Consider the following 20,490-nt stretch of genomic DNA (forward strand, 5'->3'; position numbering starts at 1 on the left):
CATACAACAAACTTCCTTCCTTCCTTATTGAGCACAGATTCCTTTTGTCTCTCCTTAAAAGACTACTCAGGTCTCAAGTGGTAGTATTTCTATGACTTCTAAAGTTACAGTTTAGGATAAAATTGAAACTGGAGTCAAATCCAAAAACAAATAAATAGAAAACCCCAGAAAAATAATAAACAGAAAAGATGATAGATGAAATTATCTGAGAATCACTCCAAATGTATTCAGACAACTCAGTAAACACAACACAATTTGTACTAAGCAGCTTTAATACTGAGCACACAGTTGCAGAAACAACAAATACATACTATACCAAGTTTTCATCCAGAGAAAACATAACATTAAAAAAAACTAAATTATAAAAAAATAGCTTAACAAGTGTATGTGAAGACATACAGTGTTTCTTAATCAGCATTTAACATATTGAGCAAAAGTGAAATATTCTCCTTTCCAACTTGATATGTATGAATACAACTTGACAGTTTGATCCTGAAATCTGTGATCATACTTACTTTGATCAGTGACATTAAATAATCTGGTCACATACTCTTTACACCTATTGTGTAAACCTTATATAAAGTCTGAGTCCTAAACATACATTTAAAATGTAAATTAAGGCACAATATTTACAAGTCTCACAAAAGTTTCTAAAACTTCATGAAATAGCTCTAGTGTCGTCACAGTTTTAGAAAGGCTCAGCCTCAATGAAATGTGTTCAGATAAGTGTTATAACTATTAAGTCCTTGTTTGCAGTGGCTCCATTGTTCATCAATGAATTTAAAGTGTCTCTATGGCTTTTTTTTATCATAACTGATGTACAAGAAGCTGCATTTGTAACTTCCCTCTTATGTCCAAGAGCTTTAAGTGTTCGTTATTTGCCATACTGGACCCCTTTCCCCCGTCTTAACCAGTCCCTCCAGGGGGATTGGGTTTTGTCCTGATCAGAGTCTGAACTCCAGGTGGAGGAGGTGGAAGGTTGGCGTGTCCAGGTGGAGGTTGTCCTGCTGGGTCTGCGGAAGAAGGACATGCCATTGGAGGTGGACTTCTTCTGAGGAAGCTCTGACTGCTGCTGAGACCTGAGCTGCTGGTTGATGATAATCTGGATGTCGTCCTGGAGGAAAAAGGAAATAAGTGATAGGTCTGAGGAGCAGTCTGCTGTCTCTTTGGGGAAGAACAACACAACTACACTTTCCCTATACCATTCTAATTGTATTTGTATTATCGTCAGTCTGACAAAATGTCATGAGAGGACCAGAACCAAAAGTAGACTTATCCAAATCCTTCTGCCAGATTAGTCCTCCTTAGTAAAACCATAGGCAGTTGTTGCTGAGTATGAATCAATCATTTTCCCAAATCAAGAAAAAAAGATGCAACTGATTTTTTTTTTAATTCCCTTAAATTCCAGATTTACATGACATTACATAATCTCAGGGAATAGTCACAGAGTTCAGAAATGTGCAGCAGCTGACTAAATGCTGAAATGCTTGAATCATTTGATTGCCATTTGTCAAGAGCAAGGACTAAATGATTCATTTGGTAAATCATTCAGCTGCCAGAGTCAGTGGTTGCTTTTGGGTGATAAATTAAAATACCAGAGTAATTCAACTGATATAAAACCATGAAGGGCAATGAAGGGAAGTGTGTTTCCGGACTGACAGCCTGACAAAACTAAGGCTACCTACATCTAAGATTGACATGCATCTGTAGAAGTGTTACCAAGTTTTCCTGAACTTTGAACAGTTTTTATTTCTAGATCAATCGAATGCTTCTGCCATCTGTAAACTGATGTTTGTATGCAGGGCCACAGAAACACATGAGAGATGGATTCCAAAGAGTCTGTTAATGATCTCAATTTCATCAGTTTAATCTGTGTTTACCCACATATTATCTGCATTATTTGTGTCTAAACAGGAGAGATTCAAGCCTCCAAACCTCCGGCAGATGGCTGAATTTGGCATAGTGACTCAGCAGAGGGATCGCCAGAGAGAGACACCTGCCTCTCATGTTTCCCCAAAGTGTCAGAGCTGAGAGAGAAATTACTGCAGCTGTCTCTGATCTCCCAATGTGGGGGAAATTAGATATTTTAATCTTGTCTTGTTTGATTACCACTAAAATGGTAAACTGCCTGATTAAAAGGGGATACTTTGACTGTATCTTTTTTTGTTGTATACATTAAGGTGTTAGTTTAGGATTTGTATAATGTCTGCGGCTTGAGAGCATGACCAAGAGAATGCATTTGGTTTGCTTCAAATGCAGACTTGATGAGTTGGACAAAAATCAGAACAAGACTGGAAAAGAGACCCACCTGCCAAGCCTCCAGCTCTTGTGACAGCTCCAGTTTCCGCTGGATAGCCTCTAATAACTGGTTGTTCAGGCACATCATGTCGTTTTTACTTCTTACCAACTCAGCCTCTATCAGGTTTTTCCTGCAAAGATATGATCGAACCGTTTCAGCCATATCACAATCAAGAACTCTCACTTCAGAACACGTTACTATGGCTGCAAGAGAGGCTCTCAAAGCCTCTTTTATTCCTGCTGAGTAATTCATTGAGTATTCCTAGCAATATCAAAACCCAAAGTCGACTGTCAAAGGCATGTGGTGGTAATGTAATGCAGGGAGATATTCTGAAAAGAATGTTTTCTCACTTGGCAATGGCTTCATCTCGGTCTCTGATGGCCTGCTTGACAGCTTCATTGTTCTCCTGCATGCTCTGCAGCTTCTGCCTCAGCTCTGTGTTCTGCTGCTGCAGCATGGCGTTCTAAAGGAAGAAGAAATCAACACATCACCATGTTAAACTTGCGCTGCATACAGTTTATCTATTTGTTCATTTCCTTAAAACAAACATCACCATTGTTAAGTTGTTGGACCTGAAACAATATTTCAGGTGGTTTAACCTGTTGATTATTTTAAGCTTTACAAAATATAGAATTACAATATAGAATAAATACAGAATTAATTTGACAGCTCATTCATTTTATGATTTTATTGAAGTATTATACCAAATGTTGAGGTTTGTCTACGTCATTTGCTACATTATGTAATCTCTAAGGATGCCATTTAAAGAATCTCACTGTATCTATTAGTGACACTGAGACGGTATGTAGTGAAAGCAGTGAGATCAGAGCTGACAGTCAAACCCTATAATAAAGGGTGCCTGCAGGTGCTGCTGCTCCTCCCTGACAGACTCTTCTGTTCATCACTGGGTTACCTGATCTCTCAGCTCCTGCGCTGCACTTAGATTCCCACACTGATCATCCGTCCCGTTGACAAAGGCCGATTTCAGCTCCTGGGACAGAGACGTTAACAGAGAGATCCGGTGTCAGCTGTGTTTTTCACAGAGATTTACACCAGAAAGAAGTTTCTGTGGCATTGGCCTATTTGCACCGCGCTCCAAGGAAGGACAGAGGCGGGCAGGAATATCAAATTACAGAGATACACGTATGTTACTGGTCTGGATGGGATATGAACACCGTCAGACACAAATAGACAATTGTAGCTGCTCCCAAGCAGCTTAAGGGAGTATGTAACCTATAAAGTGCAACAATACATTGGTATTTACTGAACAAAGACACACAGTTCCACAGTGTGGTGCCTTTCACGACCACTAGGGGGTGGATTGGTTAACAATGAATACATTGATTGATGTCTTAATTTCTACATCTCCTTTTCTTCTCTTCTCTTTCCTTCTGCACCATCTGAATAAAATGCATGAAAAACAAACCTTTTTCAGGTAATGGATTGAATAAATGTATGCATTTATTACATTACACATATAAAGTATTAAGGGGTAACTTTGTTTTCATTTGGAGCTTAATAAATACAATTTTGTTAGTACAATCTTTTTTTTATCAGCACCAAAAATATTATGTACTTTTAACATGCATTCAAAACTCTAAAAAGTTTTAAAATAAAAGGATTTGGGATCTAAAGCAACACTGTAAAACATCCATCCTCCTTTATTTTGTTTAAAAGGTCAGCATTTGTTTTGCATTCCCTCTCCTGCCTCTCTTTAAACTTGTGTGTGATGGCTCACCTGAGCGCTGGATGCCTGAGCCAGAGTTTGAGCCACTCCCTTCAGCTGGAGCAGCATCGCCTGCAGGTTCTCCTCACCATCTTGGTCCTGTGACCTCTCTGCGCTGTTCAGCTGCTGGGTCAGTGGGAGCAGTAACTCAAGGATGGATCCCATTTCTTGCTTCATCTAAAAAGAACAGGGAGGAAGATGGTTTTTGTTAGTGAAGCCTGTTTAAATAAATGGAAAGAGGGATTGGTAGTGCAGAGTTACTCTTGCAGCACAATTGGTATAGCTTAAAGGCTGCGACTGTACATGCGTCCTACTTTGAAATGGCTAATGTTTCAGATGGTTAAAAGAAAAGGAACTAATCAGTGTGGCCTAGTGGTTGAGCAGCACACCCCATGTACAGAGGTTAAAGCCCTAAAGCAGTGGCCCAGGTTCAATTCCAACATGTGACCCATCACTCTCTCAGAGTTTCCTGCTCCAGCCACTGTCATACCCTCACTCAATAAAAGTTACAAAAAACAGAGAGACTGAAAGAAGACTAATTACGGCTTACGAAAAGGGTCATAAAAAAGTGATATCTTTTCTCTTCTTCCTCCTAGCACACCCTGTGTTCTTTTTACATGCATCACTTCATGACTGATATTAAGTATTTGCATTCTGGGAGGTGAGAGCATTACCTCATTTCTTAATGTAACTTCCTTAAGACGGTCACATGACATGATCATACCAGTTTCATAATGACTCATCTAGCTCGACAGGATCCTCTGTGATCACTTTCACCCACCCCTCAAACTCAAGTTCTCCATAGTGTCATAGCTGCCACTGATGAAAAGCAGACAATTGAAAAAATTAAGCTATTTAATTATGGGATCTTTAATTAGTTAATATAATTAATCATGTTTTAATCTCATATCTGCTTAAGGTCCCCAAATAATGAATTTGAATTCTGAGGATTCAAATAAATACATGAACAAAAGAAGATTTGTGAATCCACATTTTTCAAAATTGGCCAATATCAAAATGTCTGTTAGCTGCCACTGACGTCTATAGAAGTCAATTCGATTGCAACCGTTTACTGTGTCTACAGAAGTAAATTGTGTTTTTGGCGGAGCTTGTCAATCAAAATTATGCTTGTAAACTACTGAGGGTGACAGCAGTGTACCCTTTAGATGAGAGATCAGCGTGGATATGAGGAGAAGATGTATTGGCAGACATAGGGAAACACTGCAAGTCAGAAAATATCAGGCAGCTCACACTCAAACTGAGGAGTAAACTTCATTTTTTTAAAATCATAATTTTTCTGTTTATTTGGATCAAAACAGGAAGAGAGACATAAAAGAGTCCAGTCTGCTTAGGCAGTTTTAGTGTTTACAAAGTCTTAGAAAACAATATTATTTGGGTCTTGAAAGATCGTTCAAGATGCTCTGGAAATGGCTGGCAGCCAGTGAGTTAATTTTGCATTAATTCTTATAACATGTTAATCGGCAGTGTAATTAATTAATCTTATCAACGCGTTAAAGTGACCGCCCTAATTACTTATAAAACGCTTTTTACTGGAAACATGCATCAAATCTGTGAAACCAGGAAACTCAACAATGTGGTGATGGCAAACAGGAAATGTAGCGATGACTCACAAGAGAAGTTGTACATCACATTTTTCCTACATAAACAACACAATAAGAGGCAAAACCACATCTTTTCTTGACATCACTGGACGGCTTCTTCACCACATTTAATATCCTGTTTCTTTGTTGTGTCTCTCTTTTAGAAATCACGACCTTCACACCTTTCCCCTTTGCAGAGAGTATTGTTGCGTCAAACACAAGTCACACGGTCACTGAGAACCTGCACAGCATGTTCAGACACCACACTCCTCTCACGACATCCACGTTAATACAAGGTTTCTTTAAATTGATCTCACGCCTGATTTTGTTCTGTGGAAGTTACTGTGTCATCTCATTGTGAATTACTCACAGTCTGATATTCTTTTTTCCAGTCCTCACAAAAAAAACACTGTGAGCAAGACTAATAAATAAATAAAACCACCCTGAGTCAAACACGGTGCTGAGAGCTGCTGAGATTAAGTCTGTGCATCTGGCCTCAAACTTAATTTTCCTGATATTAGTGTCCCTTAAAATGATTTTTAAATGCTGTCCAGATAACCTCGGATTTGCTTTCACCTGAGCACTGCATTTTGAGTAATTATTCAGCAGAATTTGTGTTAAAAGTTTTTGAAAGATACTTCTAAGAGTGATACTAGTCCTATGTATGGATTTGTATTGTGATCTACGTAGGGATGCACGATATTGGATTTTTGCCGATATCCGATATGCCGACATATCAAAACCCCTTTTGGCTGATACTGATACCGATACCAATACCGATACCGATACCGATAATCACAAATTTGTTTGTTTTATTCACTGTAAAGAAAGCTAAGTCTATCCTGTACTGGAATTTATATGTTACTCTTATTGTGACGGTCTTATTTGTTTAAGAAACACACATAAAACAAGACAAATTTGATTTTACCATAAATAAGAAATGTATTATTTTTTCAAACTAAAGACATTCAGTATTGAAATACAGAAAAATAATTTCTTAAGATCACATGAACTTTAAATGTACAATGCATTTTTAAACATAACCAAGTTGCATTTGATTATTTTAGAGCTACTGTAACAACCTGGTGACAGACACAGAGCTCTGCAGTGCAAATAAATGAAGTGCTACATTTTATTTAAGGAGCTTATTTTTCAGATGGAAAATAATAATAATCCTAACTGAATACCACCTTATCGGCACAAATTTTCATATCTGCCGATACCGATAAACGTGTTTTTAAGCTTTTATCAGCCAATACCGATATTGTGCTGATAATATCGTGCATCCCTAGATCTATGATGTGCATCTTCTCTCAGAGCTATTTAAAAATCAGTGTATGTGTATGACTGCAAAGGAGTATATTTAATGTTCCATCCAGCCAAAATCCAATTTTCATCCTTATCTGTTGTATAATTAATAACGAGGGGTTTTTGTGATAATGGCATGTCTTTGGAAGAGCAATCCTAAACACTGTTATGTTTTAAGTGTTTAATGGAGGCAACAAAACAAGAGTGTTTTTGTACCATTATCATCCCTGTGAAAAACTTGTCCTTCATGCTCAGTTCTGACAGATATTTGTACATATTGTGTTTGTAGCTGCCTATAGAGCCTTAATGCACCATCCCTAAGAGGAGAAAGAGAGCAGACCTCAGAGGTCTGAGAGAGTAATCTGACATGCATACAGTCATCTGCTCAATTCGGGACCAGTGTAACGTATCAAAGGAGAAAACTGTAAATCACTGTGATCTGAATGGGAGATAACCTCCTGATGTCCTGCTGATGTAGTACCTCTTTTTTGCCGATCCCCAGAGCCTCTGTCTCCAGGCTACTCTCCAGCTCGGACAGTAAAGAGGCATTCCCCTGGCTCCTGGCTTCCCGTAGTGATACCTCCTCCTGAAGCTCCTCCACCTGTGCCTGTAGCTGCTGTGAGCGACCTCGCGATGCTTCCACCTCCTGCCATGCCTCCGCTAACTGAAACACGAGGAGGTGCAGACACAAACATGACCACGGAGAACACGAACAAAGAAACTAAAAACGAACACACAAACGTGTATCTGAGTTTAGAAACATGAACAAGAAGTAACAAAATAAAACAGAATCCTTTCTCCTGAGATTACAGAGGAGGTGAAAGATGGAACTTTGATAGCAATGAAGCACTAACTGTTGAGTTTTAAAAAGTTGTTATGTCAGAGAAATCCTGACCTACCAGATTCCAACCTCCGACCTAACGTGAAACCAAACCACACAACAAGAGTGGAATCCAGATTTGCGGGTCAAAGTTACAATGACGGGGATGAGGTGATTGTTTAAAAATTCTTTCCACAATCCCGCCGAAACCCAGACCGCCAGGCAGGGAGCACAAATCCCTTTGTTATTGAGCCTCTCTCTTTCATACAACCAACTGAGCTGTTTTGTGTTGGTTAGTCTGCCTCTTTGTGTGCATGAGTGTGTTTTCTCAGAACTAGTATGAGATGTGTGTGTGTGTGTGTGTGTGTGTGTGTGTGTGTGTGTGTGTGTGTGTGTGTGTGTGTGTGTGTGTGTGTGTGTGTGTGTGTGTGTGTGTGTGTACCTGCTGGCTGTGCTGCTGGTTAAGCTGGTCATGCACAGCCAGGCGTGCGTGTAAAGAGGCCAAACTGGCCCTCAGCTCTGTGTTTTCTCGACACACAGACTCCAAACGCTCCTCCAGCACCTGCTCCTTCTGTGTGAGACGCAGGACCTGAAAAAACACACAGATCTTACATGTACAACCAAAAGTTTAAACAGTTCAACGGTTCCCTTTCATCAATCTTGAAAATTTCTGCTTTACAGGGGCAGCCAAAATTATTGAGGTTTAGCCAAGTAAAAGTCAAAATTATTAGCACTCCTTGAATTTTAAGTATTATTCATAGATTAAAAAAAATGTATTAAACAGATCAATTAATGTTTGACGTAACTTTTCCAAACAATCTTAGTGTTATTTTGGATGCTCTTTTTATTTTACTTTGCCCACAGAAACACAGTTTTGGTTTTTGTTAACTAGTTTTGTCTCTGTGTGCAAAGTGAAAAAATGTTTCGGTTGTGATTTTGTCTTGTGCTGCATCAAGGTTTGAGTGAATTTAAAAACTGAAACATGAAAAAGACTTTGGTCAAATCTCTCCCATCATTAAACAGCACTCAAACAAAACATATGAGTTTGAGTGGGCTGAGGCAGTGGTTCAGAGACATGGTTGGGACAGTCTGTTCTGATCACGGTATTCAAGTAGGAACATGATGATCTGCAGACGGGCCGACTACGTTCAGGTTGAGTTTTTTGGCCACTGCAGGAAGTGTTAGCTTTGATTTGGTTTCACATACATATGGTTTCTAGTACTACTTGTTCATGCTGGTTACCTGCTCTCTCATGGCACTGATCAGCTCCTCATCCTGTGGCCTGTTGTGGCTGACTTTCTGTTGGAGCTCCTGTTTTAAAGCCTGCAGTTCACTGGACATGGCTCTCTCCACCTCCATTGCCTGCAGACACATATGTACCAGAGTAAAAACACATGAGAAAGTAAGACAGCAGAACAGACTCAGGTGCCTTTTTAAATTGCAGGATAACCATTTTGGGAATTGTGTTTTCTCTAGGACAAAGGGGTCAAGATGGAGAACTTTAAGACCATAAGAGTCCACTCACCCACATATCAGAGTCAGACTGAGAAAAGTGAAAGCATACATTTATTTGAGTCATCTTGAACCCCCCCTGAAGCATAAGCTTTAAAAGATTTAAGATCACAATCTTCAGTCTAAAAATAACCCAAAAAAATATAGCAGGAGATAAAGTCTGTAAAATAATCTGAGGCCAGATCTGTAGGGGTCATCATGATATCTGCCTCAAAGGCAGGGATTATTTGACTGCTAGTGAACATATGGTTGGTATGGGTTCTGCTGCTTTAAGAGAAAAAAATGATGGTTTCATTACTGCTTATGGGAAATTTCAGTTGGTCCTGAAGCATGGGAAAAATTCTGGGGAGCACAAGATTAGCAAAGGAGTAAGATGGTAAGACCTGGTTTCTTAAAATCGTTGCTTTTCAGAGTAATCTAGATAAGGAAAAATCTTTACGTTTGGTAAACTCCTCATATAAAACAAAAAAAGACATGTGACAGAAGGTCACGTGTTATTATTCTTATAGTCTTTATAGTAGTATTAGGTCAAAAACACAGATGGCTTACACAACTGTTATGCTTGACTAAGGATGTCCCTTTAATACATTTTCACTTCCGATACAATACCGATACTGCACGTTGAGTATTGGCCAATATCGATATTAATCTGATACGATATCAGCATTAAACAAACATACTTTTATTACTTATTTTGTAGTATGTCTGTCATGTTAAAAAAGACTTGATTAAGTGATATTATTCAAACAAAGAACAGTAATCAGCAACAGTAGGTATGAGGAAAAACTGACCCATTTATTATTAACCAATGTGTAACAGAAACTGCTTATATCGGAGATTTTAGATGCATTCCGATACGATATCGATACTTGTTTTTTTGCTGATATCGGACCGATATCGGATATCAATATCGGACTGGGACACCTCTATGCTTGACTACAGCTCAGGTATAAACTCTAGGATAACTTTAGTGTGTTTTATATTCATATAGTATGTTATTAGGTGATTGGGCTTATACCGGGACCGGGGGAACTAATTTTGTTCCACTTCATGTTTATATGCGTGAAATGATAATAAAATATCCTTGAATCCTTGAAGGATGTCCATCTGTCCATATCAGAAATGGGAACTCAACCAAGCTCTTGATCTGTCCCTAAACAGGCAGAAAGGAGGAGCTACGTCAGCATTTGGCCTCCTGGTTAACAACCACTATTGGATTAATGGGGATTTCTTGGCTTCTGGAGTCAGCCTCGAGTGGACACTGAAGGAACTGCAGGTTTTCACACTCAGCATTGGCTACATTCTTCAACACTGAAGGTTTGTGGTTATCTTGTTTTGGAGTTAATTTTTCCTAAATTATTATTTCAGACTTGTGTTTACACTGTTGCATTGAGGGACTGCTTTAACTACATGGCCGGATGTTTACCTTTCCTTTATTTGGTGGTGGTTTTTAGTCTTTTATAGCCTATTGCTGTTTTTTTCTGCTCCTCCTCATGTTTCTCTCATACCTCTCTTTCATTTCTTCTCTTTATTTTATTTCTATTGCTTTTTTATTATGTAAAGCACTTTGTAATATTGTTTTTAAAAAGCGCTATTTAAAACAGTTTATCGTTATTTCTATTTTAGTTTTTGTAGTTTTTTAGTTAACCCCATATCTATAACATCTCAGGCACAGCAGCTTTGAACATCATCTGCAAACTACAGCCAAAGCATGCCAGATGACCCATGACTGCAACTGTAAACTGAACTTCTTTTACTTTTACTCCACATATGTTGGTGGGAAACTAAATGATTTTTCTAAGGAAAAATCCCCTTTAAAACAGACTTAGAACCTCTGTGTAACTAAACCTAATGCAACTTTATTCTGTTGCTCACACATCAACTAAAAGTGTTTAAAAGCTCAACCAAACGGATATCAAATGTTGAATGATCATTCTTATTTCAGAAACAACTTTCTTCAAACTCCTTTTTTGACTTCTGAACATTAAAGATTCAATCTTGGAGATCTCTGAGATAACACTGCAGTGTTAGTGTGTAAACTCCCCGCTTTCCTCCACACAGACCCCTCCCATCTTCAGCTGGGACCCTGGTTTCCCCTTACTCAGCAGTTTGGCGGGCTCCTGTCACGTCCCATCATAGCCACATAATACAAGATGAAAGAGCGCACTCTGAGGCAGATGGAGCTGAGGGCATCTTGGAGCAGCTCGGTCTGTGACATCATCATGCCACATTAGACAACAATGTGAGTGGAGGGTAAACATGAAGTTCACAAAGGTGAAGCGGAGGGGACGTCGGCTTGTGTGGTAGTGTTTCCAGGAGGAAGTGAGGCCGGTGTGAGGGCTGATATTAGTGGAAGTGTATGTGTGTGACAAGAGTTAAACGGGCACTGATGGAGAAAACAAAACGTAGCATGCAGACACATTGAGAGGAGCAGAAAGGTAGAGGGGGGCTTAAAGATGAACATTTGTGAGTCTTCGTTACTGCCGCTCATCTCATCAACATGGGCCTCCTCCACAATAGAAGCAGCGACCCACTGAGAATCACCAAACCAGGAGTGGAAGGAGGACGCTCCATTTGGTAGAGACACAAAGATGATATCCCCTCACATGGCCCCCTCACCCATCCACACATGAGGTATCTAACAGCTGACTACCCACGCTACAGCAGAGCCTTCAGGGAGCACACAGAAAAGACCGCTTTCCCCAGGGATGATGGGATGTATGGGAAACATCAAAGGAACAAATGAAAGATTTATATCACTCCCAAATGTTTATTGTCTTTTCTTTTGTCTGTGAGCTGCCTGATGCTGGCAGAAGGGCCAGAGGTCATGGAGGCTCACCTCAATTCAGGCATCTCATTTCACAACGGAAATCTACAGTGAGTGATTTGTCACAGTCGTCCAATAAAACAGTGTGATACAGCCAAACACACAACCTGATACACAGCCGGGGTAGACAGGGATCCTGTTACACAGTATGGAGAGCAGGGGGGGGGCATTGTGGGACATGCTATGAAGACACACCTGTTAGCCTCATACAGACAACATGCTTCATCAATAAAGCTGAAGTAGTGCCTGTTGATGGACATCGCCCCGTTGGCAAACAATTTGCCATGCAGAGACTTTAGAGGTAATTGTTTATCTGTGGTTTTGCATCAGGTTGAGGCTTATATAACTGAATGCTGATTCAATTAAAAAGCTTGGTATCAGGTCGAAGGAGTAACCTGTTGGACAAACTGTGGATGAACAAAGTAATGAGGGCAGTGTGGGAGTATTACAGCATCTACAAACAGACACTAAGAGTTATGATGTTCATGCCACAAATGGGGATGTGCGATACCACTTTTTTCACACTGATACCAGACCAGTACAAGTTCTCCCAATCAAATAATCACCGATACCACTAGTACTTTTGCTACATAGTATTTCAATTAACAGTGACAGACCATTTTGTACAGAGACAGCACAGAACCTCTGCCATGAAGTCCACAACAAACCACAAACAACCCTCTCTCAGTGCAAAATAAAACTAACAATGGTCAGAGTTTCAGGGTTTTTTTGGAAAATAAAGTGAGTACAAAATAAAACAGTTTAACTGTTAACTCTCCCTGGTTCATTCATTTTGTCTAAAAAGGACCTGATGCACATAAGCCGAGGTGTCAAACTACAGAAATGTAGCACCACCCACTGGTGAGGAGGACTTACTGGATGTATTTTTTTTTTTTTGCCTTGTGTATCAGCTGCTGGTATTAGCTGCCATTGCAAGTACCTTGAAATAAAGCTGATACCAGCCTGATACCTGATACAGGTACTCGCCCATCCCTCCCCAAAAATAATAATATCTGAGTCCAGTCAGTTATAGGCTTAACTCTTACTTAATATGTCAGTATCGGTATAAGTTTGTGGTTTTCACTATTTCCTGTCTATTTTGGGAAAAGATACAAAGTGCACACTTTTCTATAACTTTCAGATGACATTGAAAAACTATTTATTTTGTCTACTGACATTCAGTTTATTTTCATGTTCAGTGGGATTAAAATTTATCAGGTCGCTACTTTTAAAATTTGTGGCATTTTTTTCTCATGAGAAGTTATGATGATGATGATAACGACGGTGATGACGATGATGACGATGATGATGATGATGATAATGATGTAAAGAGTTATATAACTTTGTTTTTCTTTATTTTCCCTATCTAAACTTAGTCAAAGTGAGCTGACAGAGTGATCACTGCTAATGCAGCAGTATTACAGTCTGATTGCTAAAATAACCATCGCCTGGTTTCAGAGCTTTTGTGTCAGACTGCAATTTCTGTTCAAGTACAATACGATTTAATTAACAGCCATTTACATGTTGTTGGGGTTTTTTTTAGATTGGTGCTCTAAAATCAGACAGAGATGGGAAATGTGGGTTGGCATTCACAAACTCAATCAGTGCCAGTGCAGTGAAAACTACGACCAAGCCTGCTCTACAAGTGAGCTAACTGGCGTTAGCATTTTCTGTTCCTGAGGTGCAGGGGTCATTCAGATTCAGTATCGACGGTGGTAGATGCAGTAGCTTGTGTATAACTGACCACGAGTCTTAGTCAGACTTTGTTTAACTTGATGCAGGTCCAAAACATATGAGCATAACATGTGTTTTGATTGAGTAACAGTTGAGTAAATGACTCTGCCCAAAAAACAAACATTTCCAGCTTATCATACTCCCTTTCTCGGCTGGTGCTTCTTATCCAGCAGACGTGTTTGTATCCTGAATTTTAATTCACTGATAATGTTGAGCTGTGGAACATTTTCTTGCACAAGAAGTCAAATCAAAACCAGCTAAATATCCTGATCTCATGTTTTCCAACCTTTAGTCTGAATAAGATAATGACCTCCAAAGTTCTTAGAAACTGACTGAGTACATCTCTTTGTTAGAACTTCACAGAGTGGATTAATAAAAGAACAATGAGACGCATCAGATGCATGAAAAGCTCATTAAGTTCTCTCACAGTCTCTCTCTCTCAGTTACAGGAATGAAAAAAACAGTGACATAATCAGAAGAAAAACACCCGGGCATCACTCATCACTGCGCGATATTTTACCCTCACTGACTGTCCAAACACCCTGTTAGACCATGTGACCATCTGGCACACATCAACAGTGTTTTTATACCGTCGTTTCCTGAAATGTACCAGGATGGACAGACACAGAAAATCTTTCCTCTCACACTGGAGCTTCACTGGTTGCTGGTAAACATGATGGACTCTTTCCCTCTCTCAGGTTTCGGTGGTTTCAAACCTCCTCCAGATTCCTGTCAGGCTCTGGTTACGCTCTCACTATGAAAGTTTAAAGATGTGAGAAAGCTGCAAGAGATGTTTATCAAGACTCAATTAGACAAATTAGACTAGAGAGTGTTTCTCAGCATCAAACTACAGCCGGAAATCCCAGTGAGGCTGATTTTAGACTTGGTTTTGTAAATCAACAACAGACAAGGGAATAAAACTGGCAAACACACTGATCCCATAACTGCTCTCTGTTCCCTAAAGTAAGTATTCACTCCTTTTCTAAGTCTTTGATCATAAAGTAAATACCTCTTGGTTTCTCACTGCCGGCTGAAAAAAAAGATATTTAAAGAGGTCTTCTTGTGCTCCTGTCCCTTTAGGATTGATGAACTATTTTCTGCGTTTTTGAAAAGCAGAAAATCAATCCAGTCAACATAAAATTCTTCAAAGAGTTGATTTCCAGGAGCTCTATGAGCACACACAGAACAAAGCACCCAGCTCCAGTCAAACTCAGGGAAACTCACAATGAAAGAAATCAGTGACATTCAGATCAAACTCACCTCAGCGTCACCAGCAGACTTCACCACATCGGGTAAAAACTCGTCACACATGAAGCTCCTTTAAACCCCTCTTTCCACATACATTTGCTTTCTTTTCTGACTTCTACTGACCTCTTTTACCTGGCACCCAAATAATACATTTCCTCCACTTCCTTCTCCTTGACCAGCCCTAAGTAAGACACAAGTTTTTATCTTAATTGACGCTTTCCTGGACTTAGGGGGAAAGCTCCACACGAGGGGGGGAAGGTGCTCACAGTTCCTTCTTCTGTGGACCTTGACTCATGGGAGGGAGTATACCGCTTGTTTGGATTCATTTTTAACTTTGTCAGCTCAGGTTTGTTGCTCACCGAGAGTTGCTCCACAACACTCATGAGTAGACTCTTCCGTGTTGACCAAAACAACTCTCTCTCTCTGTCTGAGACTGGAAAAACACTCAAGGTTGTGCAGCTGTGTGATCCAACCAGCTCCTTCACAGATAAGGGGCTGTAAAGTATGTCATTGGTTTGATTCTCCTCCCAGTGAACAGTGTTTCCTCTGCATCAGCGCTGAGGATCATAAATATGTGACCTGATAAAGATTTGACTCAGTTGTTTGTTGCCAGGTTTGCCCATGATGTCATACGAAAAGCTACGTACTCTGTTAACAGTTAACCTCATGTTACTAATTAAACGGTGTAAATTATACTTGTGTGACGTTTGGCTACAGAGGCGGCTGTTTTCATGTTTCGACAATGTAAGGACATCAAGTCTACAACAGTTTGACAGGAACAGAAAAACCTGGAATCAAAAATAGAAGCTACTTCAGCTGAGAAAGTGACAGAAACAAATATAAATCCAAACCAGCGTCTTCCTGACCTCTCTGAGTTTCAGCGCTCTGTCCCGGCCCTTAAATCAGGTCATGGCACTTTCACTCCTCACCTTGTTTACATATTGTTTCCATTTCGCTGCTGGCACAGATCATTTGCCTGTTAAAACAACCGGGACTCACTTTTCATTTTCTGTCTCACCAGGTCCACTTTTTGCTGTTCCAGTTCTGGTGAAAAGTTACTTTTCTTCCACCAAGGGTGCTCTCTGAATCGGCCTTGCCCTGCGTCTATAAAGAGCCTGGGAGCCTGGCCTTGCTCTAGAGCGTTTTACACTGAGTCACACAGACACAGAGAGCTTTGCAGAGAACATTGAGTGTGTAAGCGAGCATTGGGTTTCAGGCAGCCTTATTTGGCTTTAGTCAGGAGTCGTGCAGTGAAAGAATCCACAGCAGCTCAGGTGTGTGTTTCCCAGAGGCTCGGTTGTCGTCACAGCCTTGGGGGGAGGTTTTCTTTGAATCGTATGATGCAGATGTCAATGTAAGGTACTCCACTCACCGTGTGGAGCTGCTCCCGGAGCTGCAGCGTCTCCTCCCTGTGCTCCTGGAGGGCTCGACTCTTGTCTCTCTCGGCCTCACTGAGGGCCTGGGTGAGCTGCTCCACCTGTGCGCTCAGCTCCCTCACATCCCGCTCCAGCTCCCCCACCTGACTCTCCCACTGGGACTGGCAGCCCTCCAGCTTCAGCCGCAGCTCATGCCTGCCCTGCTCCAGCTCCTACAAACACAGATAACAAGTATAAGACTGTAATTAAAAGTATGCAAAGGTTGGAAATGATATCGGAGAAATGGATCCTGATAGAGTGAGGATGACTCAAAAGTCATGAGTCCTTGTTGAAAAGGAGTTTTAATGAACCTGCATGCCTCACTCAGAGATGCTGAGGATCATGGGAAACGTTTGAATGAATCTGAATATGAAACTGAAGCATCTTAGGTTGTGTTAAGAATTCTAGGTGATCTTTACAGAAATATGAGACAAATCTGTTTTAATAATATGATTAGAGATGAGATTTTGACCAACAAAACACTTTGATCGTACAGTATATGAAAGATAGTTTCTGGTAAAAGTGGAGGCTTTTTTATTTTTGGTTGCATCTTTTCTTTTTGTTTGTTTGCTGATGAAAAAAGATCCTATTTACAAAAAACAAAAACCGAAACCTTATTTTGGGCTTTGTGAAATACAACATTACACTATGTGACTTTTAAAGACCAAATCATCCAGGTGATGAGAAAATTAATCATTAACAAAAAAAAGATCAATGGTTGCATCATCTCATTGTATTATCAGTGTGTATGTCTTGCACTTTCTATCAGTTTTCAGACAGATAAGTCCTCGACACACCTTTATTGCACTTTGTAAAGTCCCTGACACATAAAGAACAGAGCTCAAGTTTGTCCTGACTGTGTGATTTTAACCTGATAAGACTGAATGTTGAACATCTGAAGGAGACATTAGCATTAATCCTGAAGAATACACTTTGCCCCTTATGTAAGCTTGGCATGACCACTTAGTTGTGTCACAGCACAGATTATACATCCATTCGTTGTGTCTCGTTTGAATTTACATGTGATTTTGTAGACCAAGTGCTAACCTTCATATGTGTAATTTATATATCTGCTGATGGTGTCCTGAGTGTTAAAATGAAGTGTTTACTCCACTTGGGAAAAACAGCTTGTCTTTCATCCTGTGAACATATTTTTTGAGGAACATGTCAGTATCTAAGCTGTTTCTCTAAGTTGGACATTCTTTTCAAGTGTCGAAAGAAGAGAGAACAATGAGTTCAGAGAGGTTTTATCAGCAACAGTTTGACCTGAAACACACTTTTCAAAATCCCCATAAATTCAAAGAACATGTGCAACCTATCATAAGGACACCGGGTAAACAATTTGACATGTGTTAAATGACGTAGACCTACAGTTTTATCATAAAGTAATTACAGCTACTGGTGTTTTCTTCATCTTACTTATCATACTTTACATTATTTGATAAAAAAAAATACATTTTACAACAATTATAAAACAGGATTCAGTGTGCTGTTTGTCTCTGACCATGAGTTTCTGTAGCTGACTTCACTCCTTCACTGACAGCTCTTGGTCGAGCTGGCTACCAAAGTCAAAGTTAAATCAGTATTTTTTTTCTACTGTAGATTGAGTTAGCTACCAACATAACTTTGAAGTCCAAAACCAACTTTTACAGATATAATTTAGACGTTAGAGTCTTGTTTTAATGAGTGGATAACCACTACAGTCGGTGGTTTGAGTAAAAAGACTACTTTCATGTTCACGTCGTTGATTTCACCTCTCATCAGCAGCTACGTCGTTCAAGCTCTCTTATTCCCCATTTTTTTCCATCTCTGTCTTTTAACCACTTCTCGCTATTTCAGGACTTCGGTGAAATGAAGCAGATTCGTCTTACCTCCAGCTTGTCTGCGTATTGTTCATGAAGTTTCTCGCCCTTCTCTTTCAACTGACGGTTTTCCAGGAGCAATGCGTTTCCCAGCTGGGCTGCCAAAATAACCTCTTCCTCCTTTTGTTTGAGAGCAGCCAGAAGTTCGTTGGGGTCTTGATAATCTGTTATTTCCTCCGCTCCGTAGTCGAAGTAGAAATCCTCCTCCAGCTCCAGGCTCTTGGGCTTAAAGCTCCATTCATCCAGCCGATCCATAACCGAGAGTTTAAACCAAATTAAAGCGCTAAATGTGTGAATGAATAAATACAATGTTCAAGGTAAAGACACAAACCGCAGCGCCGTAAATGTCTTGGTAACATGTGCATCCATTACACCTGCACCGTGGCTGCTCCCTCTGTGACTGAGGCTTAAAGTCTGGCTTCACACTGAGAGCACGAGCTGCTCCGGCTGTCACCAACAGATGTCTGTCTCTGTGTGTGCAGGGGGAGTGTCCACCAGTCACCTGAGCAACAGTTACAAGCCCACTGTAAACAACCACACACACCTGTCTCACCTGGATTTCATTAGATCACAGTGTTATCACAGAAAACTTCCATTCGTCATAGAAACAGCTTTAAGATGGGACTAGATGCAATAAAAAATATATATATATCCAGAATGTTTTACTGAATGTTAAAATCTGTGTATTTGCTGTGTTAAAAAATGTTCTCAAATCTCTTTATCATCCATATTTTCACTTTTGTTGTATCACTGTAACAACATTTTTGTATCTGCACACACATTCCTTTAACTGTTTCTCAACAAATAAAATAAAACTATTTAACAAACTAGTGTCAGATTCTGAATCAGAATCACACTGCAAAAAAAAAGGTCAATAACCCTAAATATTTTAAGTTTTTTTTTTGTTTTTTTTTTTGTTTTTTTTTTTACTGTTTATCAAAAATAGTATTAAAAAAAAGTAAAATTACAGAAATTATCCATAAAATAACATCCTGGATGTTTTTTTAAAACATCGTGCCAATAATGACATATTAACTTTATTTCTCATCTTTAAATAGAAAAAATCCTGTTTTATTTTTCTGCTCTCTTAAATCACACTCACATTGATGTGAAATGACATTATCTGTAACTAAATTTATAGCTTGTTTTATAAGAGATTATGGTCAATACAGCTGTACCCAGTTGCCTCCTCATTTATGGTTGTCATAATGGTTACACTTTAACAATGAACTGTTCTATGATAAATTAAAAATTTTTAAAGCCCCAAAAACCTCAAAACAGAACACACTGCTTTTCTCCTGGAAACACATTCCTTTTATACATCACTGGTTGCTTCGTCCTCTATCAGTTTTTGTCCCAAATTTCCTTTTTCCTACAGCAAAGTCATTTTTGTTGTGACAGCGCTTGTAACCATGAGTGAGAAGGGAACACTGTTGATATGAGACCCTTTTTGACAGGGGGTACAGTATGTCTGTGCTCCAGGGCATGGACCAGCTGCCTGTGCTCCATGGCGCAGACCAGGTTACAAAATGCCATGGCAACAAAAAGTATTTTGCTGTAAAATAACTGTATTTTTTCTACATATTGTGTTTTTTTTTCTTTGCCCTTATTCACCAGGGTATCTTCAAGAACACAAGGAATTTGACTCTGGTTTCAACTGCACTCTCTGTACAATTATTTGTGATTTAAAAAAAAAGAAAGAAGAAATAGGCAGGCTTTAGTTGTACATGAGGCTTATTATTTCCTGTTTACTGTTTCCAATTCTCATTTAAAGGTTTTAAATGGCCAGGAATTCATGAAGGTGTATGTGACTTTCTTTTTTGGCAACAGTAAATCACAATTTTAGTCATATATCCATCCAGTTCAACAAGGCCTGCATGCATGACCAGGGCTGCAGAGGAGAGGAGAGTGTGCATTGTCTGGCAGCTTGCCAGAGGTCATGGGTCAGGGCTCTCCAGGGTTTCAGGAAGCAGTGGGCAGTGTCAGGGGAATAAAAGACGCAGCATCCCGACGCGTGGTTAGTCTTTTGTTGTCAGAGTGGGGGCACAGCTTCTACACATATGGCAATAGGCTTCAAGCAGACAAAGATGTACAAAACCACCGTCTTTATTGTTCCTGCTCAGTTTATACCCTCTGAT

The 20,490-nt window shown here is 39.7% G+C and overlaps 1 protein-coding gene across 1 annotated transcript; it reads right to left on the reverse strand.

Annotated features, from left to right (window-relative positions):
- Positions 1 to 408: 408 nt before the first annotated feature.
- LOC141798004 (BICD family-like cargo adapter 1) lies at positions 409 to 18,809 on the reverse strand. The gene is made up of 10 exons (XM_074679760.1): positions 18,362 to 18,809; positions 16,448 to 16,663; positions 8,997 to 9,116; positions 8,197 to 8,343; positions 7,416 to 7,598; positions 4,038 to 4,202; positions 3,213 to 3,290; positions 2,650 to 2,762; positions 2,309 to 2,429; positions 409 to 1,114 (listed from the first exon to the last, which is right to left on the reverse strand). The coding sequence occupies exons 1-10, from the start codon at positions 18,605 to 18,607 to the stop codon at positions 875 to 877; spliced, it is 1,629 nt and encodes a 542-aa protein (XP_074535861.1). The 5' UTR covers positions 18,608 to 18,809; the 3' UTR covers positions 409 to 874.
- Positions 18,810 to 20,490: the final 1,681 nt, after the last annotated feature.

Source organism: Halichoeres trimaculatus, unplaced genomic scaffold (genome assembly GCF_033239565.1).
Source record: "Halichoeres trimaculatus isolate MK-OKI-2021-1 unplaced genomic scaffold, fHalTri1.1 fHalTri1_scaffold_9, whole genome shotgun sequence".
NCBI lineage: Eukaryota > Metazoa > Chordata > Actinopteri > Labriformes > Labridae > Halichoeres > Halichoeres trimaculatus.

Bases quoted from the DNA above. Each gene is read 5' to 3' on its own strand.
- LOC141798004 (XM_074679760.1), bottom strand. From the start codon at position 18,607: ATGGATCGGCTGGATGAATGGAGCTTTAAGCCCAAGAGCCTGGAGCTG. The intron at 16,664-18,361 runs GTAAGACGAATC...CTGTGTTTGTAG, and splicing joins AATACGCAGACAAGCTGGAG to GAGCTGGAGCAGGGCAGGCA. The intron at 3,291-4,037 runs GTGAGCCATCAC...TCTCTGTCCCAG, and splicing joins CTCAGGCATCCAGCGCTCAG to GAGCTGAAATCGGCCTTTGT.